Raw genomic sequence first — 5,882 nt, 5'->3', positions numbered from 1 at the left:
TAACAATTCTAAGAACATATTTCTCAGCAACTGATTAGGAGACTTCTTTCTTCCCACTTTTCTCAGATTGCTGATAAAAACTATCTGGCATGACATAATCTTGTGACACACACTTGGCAGCATAATAGAGCCAACACATCTGATAGTTCAAAATACTACAGTTGAAATGCTCAGACTGAAAACCATTCATTTTTTATAAACTCTTTCCTAACCTTTGTGTCAAAAGTAATTTCAGTTCAAATGTTTCGGTTGACCATAAAAAAATTTATTATCAGATATACCTTCAATGTATTATATAATTGCCTTGGACTCATATAAATGGAATTATAATTATCATCAAATATTACTTATTTGTATAATCATTATTATTCTAAAAAGAAAAATGACACGTGACATTTGATAAGTTTTTAAAGAACAACACTCTCATAATTGTACAAAGCAAACAGAATTCTTTCTTACTGTTCACCAGAATTGTTGAAAATTGTACGTAGAGTGTTCATTTTACATTATAGTGTCACCAGTGTTAACTAGAATTGTGTTAAAGCATAGTTTGAGACAAAAAAAGTTTGACCTACCTTGTAGCAGTCGTTGGCAATGAGCTGTAGCAGACTGAAGGACTCGCCGGACGTCTCCATCTTGAGGTACAACTCCCACGCTAGCCGCGCCTTTCTGTTCATGATGTCTGAGAGAGGGGGGGAAGAAAAAGCCACAGAATAAAATCCGTTGTCGGAGTAGCGCCATCAAAAGACAGGAATCGTTGGGAAAAAAATACAGTGACAGTGCAGCCTCTCTAGAACGACCTTCGGAACAACGACATCCTCTTTATAGCAACATGGTGTCTTTTTTCCTTATATATATATAAGTAGTAATTTTGGTTTGCCTCTCTGTAACGACAACTCCCTATACGAGATTTTTTTCTGGTCATAGAGGGGCTGCACTGTGTGTTGTAAGACATGGGAAAGGAAAAGGAAGAAGATTCAACTGTCAGAGGTAGGGCCTACTCCGATCCATCAAACGACAAGAATCATCAGGAAAAACAATGTTTTACAAGATATGTGGAAAGACGAGGAAGAAAGAGAAAAAGTAAACAGCAATTCATAGACAGCAACTGAATTGTCATTTAGGGTGTTCAAAACCTACAATTTAAACATGGTTTTTTTTTGTACAGAAAGTAAGTGCCAGAAAAGATAGACATAATAGAACAGAACAGATTTGGGTGAAAGAGGCACTGAAAAAAAACCCTTAAAAAATTACACAACACCAGAGCAATCTAGTTTTTATATGAAAAAATAATAAATGCTCAAGTGAAGATTCTGATTTGAGAAACTCCCCCCCCCCCCCCTCCCCCATTTTCTCAAAACTTTAACCAATGACTTTGACTGTTGTGGAATGAGACTGAGGAAATGATGGAGGTCTCAGTCACAGTAGACAGATAGGCATACATGCCACTAAAGTATCAAAACAATTTCTCTCACACGAGGAAATGTGAGTAACAAGATCCACACGGCCGCAGATGGAGCACCAAAGAAATACAAAACAAAACAACCCAAACCATATTAAGTGAAACATCTCACTTACATGTCCTAGCCAGCCAGCTGAGGTATGTGTAGTCATTTTTCGTTTTCTCATTCTGAATCAGGAGGAAAATCTAGACGCAAAGAGGAAAAAAGCAACACAATGACCCAAAAAAATAGAAAACCTCAAAGATTTTGTACTGCACGTGCTTGGAACACTGTCATGATCCATCTACTTTAAATACTTCCATTCTAATCAATTCACAAATTTTAAAAATGTCACATGACATGTACGTTCAATGTTTTATTAAGTTGTGAAATCAAGTTGGAAACACATCTAATATTACAACAGAGAGTATTTATTCAGTAAAACACATCCAATATTACAAGAGAGAGTACTTATTCAGTAAAACACATCTAATATTACAACAGAGAGTACTTACTCAGTAGCTGCTTCCATCAACGAACATACATTTGAAAAATCTGTTGCCTCAAACGTTCTCCCACCATACATTAAAAAATATCTGTTGTATCAAATAGGGTTAACCCTGCAAATGTTATCCTTCATTCTCTTCTCTCCTACCTCCTCCGCCTCCTTGAAGTTGCCCACAGCGGCCTTGGCTTGGGCGTAGTTGAAGTTGAAATTGTCGTCATTGTAGAAATAGCTCTGAAATGTGGGAGACAACAAAATTAGGTCGGGGGGGGGGGGGGGGGGAGATAAACACAAATCAGATGAACTTAATCTATAATCAGAAAGTTACCTCTTCTAGCAAGTGGTACGACAAAATATACAGATGCAGGCACCCTTGGTAAACCTGTTCGTGCAGTTATTAAGAGTTATAGGAATTGGTTATCATGAAATGCCAGATCTACAACACACATCGATAGTCGCTGCTAGCCACTCCTTTCTCTGATCACCTTGGGTGCTCTCAAAAAAAAAAACTACTAAAAAATCCACTAGCAATGAATCAGTAACTTATGGCAATAACAGCTTACCTTGATTGAGTTCAGATAAATCAACACATCCTCAAACTGTTTGAGAAGGAAGAAACAAGACGCCATACACTGCCTTCCTGGGATGGTGTCTGGAAACAAGGATGGAAATATACGATAAATTACTGGTACAATAAATATAATAATATGAATAAGCAAAAAATGTTTCAGACAATCCATCGCTACATTGTATATATATACTAAGGATGGAAATATACAACAAATGACTTGTACAAAAATATATGAATTTTAGTTTTAGTAGAGGTTTTACGGCGCTCGCAACTGCATAAAGTCATATGAGCGCCAGAATATTAGAGGTGTTACAAGAGAGTAACAAACATAAAAAAGAAGAAGGGGAGATAAGAACGATAGATATTTCATAGGAAAGAAGAAGCAAGCCATATCAGAGCACCCGCTAACCATCCACTAATATATGAATAAACAGAAACGTTTAGTTTAGACAAACCGTCACTACCAAGGACAGAAATATACAACAAATTACTGATACAAAAATACAGATCTATAAACAGCAAAAGTTTCAGAAAAACTTAGCTACGTACACTTCGTTATAATACTTGTAGGACACCAAGGACAAACAGAGAGCAGCAGTAAGGAATATACAAAATGTCCCCATAACTACACAGTGAGTTAGTGCAATCATACAAAATGTCCCCATAACTACACAGTGAGTCAATGCAATCATACAAAATGTCACCATAACTACACAGTGAGTCAATGCAATCATACAAAATGTCACCATAACTACACAGTGAGTCCATGCAATCAGACAAACTCATTTGCTTCCCCTTGTTGAAGCATGCTTTCTCCCTTGTACGTGGAAGAACAGGGGAATAATTTGTCTTTTGTCTTATGACTCTCAGTTAGTTATGATTCTCAGTAAAAGTCTGGTCGAGGCCTCCTTAAAATGAGTAGAAGGTGGTGGAGAAGGAGAGGGAGGAGACACAAATGGAGACAGAGATGGAGATAAAAAAGGAGAAGGAGATAGAAAAGGAGAGGGAGAAAGAGATAGAAAAGGAGAAGGAGAAAGAGATAGAAAAGGAGAAGGAGAAAGAGATAGAAAAGGAGATGGAGAAAGAGATAGAAAAGGAGAAGGAGAAGGAGAAAGAGATAGAAAAGGAGGAGACAGAGATGGAGACAGAGATGGAAAAGTAGAAGGGGACAGAGATGAAAAAGGAGAAGACGGAGAAGGAGAAGGAGAAAAAGAAGAAGATACATACCACATTCACTGGCAGATCCCCCCACCAGCTGGAAGTACTGCTGGGCTATCTTCATGTGCTCTCTCTGGGGAGGAAAGAAAATCAGATTTAAAAAAAAATATTGGTTGTAGTGTGAGTGGTTGGAAATACAGTACAGTCGAAACTGTCGAAGACGGCCACCAAATGACAAGGAGAATAAGTGATTGATTTGGCGCCAGTGGCCTAGTGGTTAGGCTCTCGGACTCGCAACCGTAAAAGTCGCGGGTTCGAATCCAGTCAGGGGCCCGACGTTGTGTCCCTGGGAAATGCACTTTACACGAATTTTCCTCACTTCACCCAGGTGGGAATGGGTACCCCGCTATAGACAGCGAAAGATCTTGTCAGTTTGTTAGTGTTTGAGCGCTTAATCAGCTGCTTGCACTGTATGCTTCCCGGGAAGCTGAAAATGTTTCGGAGTGTTCTATGGCCTGCTGGGGTAATAATATAGTGCAAAGCGCATAGAGCCTGCTGCTGAGCGGGGATATGCGCTATACAAATGCTATTTAATATCATTATTATTATTAGACAGGTAGACATCTTTGACAGTGTCATTATAATATTTCTAAAACGTATGGGAGGGGGCGCAGGAAGTAGCCTATGGTACAGGAAATTGTCTTGGAGAAAGGTGACTGTCGGAGCAGATTCCACTGTATTGGTTTTTATCCAAACGCTTGAAAGGATTTGATTGGCTAAAATCTAGCTTCGTGAGTAAACCCTATTGAAATTTGTTCAGTTTAGTTTCAGTAGAGGTTTTACGGCGCTCGCAACTTCATAAGGTCATATGAGCACCAGAAGATCAGAACTGTTACAAGAGAGTAACAAACATAAAAAAAGAAGAAGGGGAGATAAGGACGATAGATGTTTGATAGGAAAGAAGAAGCAAACTACACCAGAGCACCCGCCGACCACCCACTTGAAATTTGTGAGCACGAAAAAAAGCAAATAAAACTTGGTATCATCAGCATCATTACATAAGAGTCTTAAATCATATTTTGAAGTTTTGAGAACATTTTTTTTCTTCCAATAGGATGGCAAAATCAGAACCATGACCAGGGCACTCCACACTTTACTATTAAAAACTGGGAAGGGAATAACGAAACAGAGCAAAGCTACATTGTAAGAAGTCTCTCTCTCTCTCTCTCTCTCACTCTTTCTCACTCTCTCTCTCTCTCTCTCTCTCTCTCTCTCTCTCTCTCTCTCTCTCTCTCTCTCTCTGTCTCACACACACACACACACACACTCACATACACACGAACACACACGCTTCATTTATAGCACATCTTTTTTTCAACAATGACCGTTAAGTACACACCGACCCCTGCTCTACCAAACAGTTACCATGACGACCACAAAGTAAAGCACTCACCAACCCCCGCCCTACCAAACAGTTACCATGACGACCACAAAGTAAAGCACTCACCAAGCCCTGCTCTACCAAACAGTTACCATGACGACCACAAAGTAAAGCACTCACCAACCCCCGCCCTACCAAACAGTTACCATGACGACCACAAAGTAAAGCACTCACCAAGCCCTGCTCTACCAAACAGTTACCATGACGACCACAAAGTAAAGCACTCACCAACCCCTGCCCTACCAAACAGTTACCATGACAACAACAAAGTAAAGTACTCACCGACCCCTGCTCTACCAAACAGTTACCATGACGACCACAAAGTAAAGTACTCACCGAGCCCTGCTCCTGTCCCAGGGCGGCGTTCACGACACCTTTGAGGATGTACTCCTGGGGCGTGGTGGGCTCCAGGTCTTTGATCAGATTGTAGGCTTCGGGGATGTCATCTGTGCCAGATTGCGAAAGGTGAGGTGAGGTGAGGTGAGACGAGACGATGAGGTGAGGGGAGGTGAGACGAGACGATGAGGTGAGGGGAGGTGAGATGAGACAAGACAAAATGAGACGAGATAAGGTGAGGTGAGATGAGACCAGGTGGGGTGAGACGATACGATGAGGTGAGACGAAACGATGAGGTGAGGTGAAGTGAGGTGAGGTGAGATGAGGTGAGATGAGATGAGACAAAATGAGACAAGGTAAGGTCAGGTGAAAGGAGACGATTAGGTGAGATGAGACAGTGAGGTGAGGTGAGAACAGATGAGATGAGAG

The 5,882-nt window shown here is 40.5% G+C and overlaps 1 protein-coding gene across 1 annotated transcript in view; it reads right to left on the bottom strand.

The window, feature by feature from the left end:
• The window catches only part of LOC101856615 (intraflagellar transport protein 56), a gene marked incomplete at both ends in the record, with an annotated part of 17,829 nt that overhangs the window by 3,644 nt on the left and 8,303 nt on the right, over positions 1–5,882 (bottom strand). Inside the window, 5 exon segments of the mRNA XM_005110790.2 lie at positions 576–682; positions 1,579–1,648; positions 2,098–2,181; positions 2,511–2,599; positions 3,746–3,809. Coding sequence (XP_005110847.2) covers positions 576–682; positions 1,579–1,648; positions 2,098–2,181; positions 2,511–2,599; positions 3,746–3,809 — 414 coding nt within the window.

Source organism: Aplysia californica, unplaced genomic scaffold (assembly GCF_000002075.1).
Source record: "Aplysia californica isolate F4 #8 unplaced genomic scaffold, AplCal3.0 scaffold00945, whole genome shotgun sequence".
Classification (NCBI taxonomy): Eukaryota; Metazoa; Mollusca; class Gastropoda; order Aplysiida; family Aplysiidae; genus Aplysia; species Aplysia californica.
Note: the sequence above shows the minus strand (reverse complement) of the source record. Positions and strands in the feature narration are given on the sequence as shown.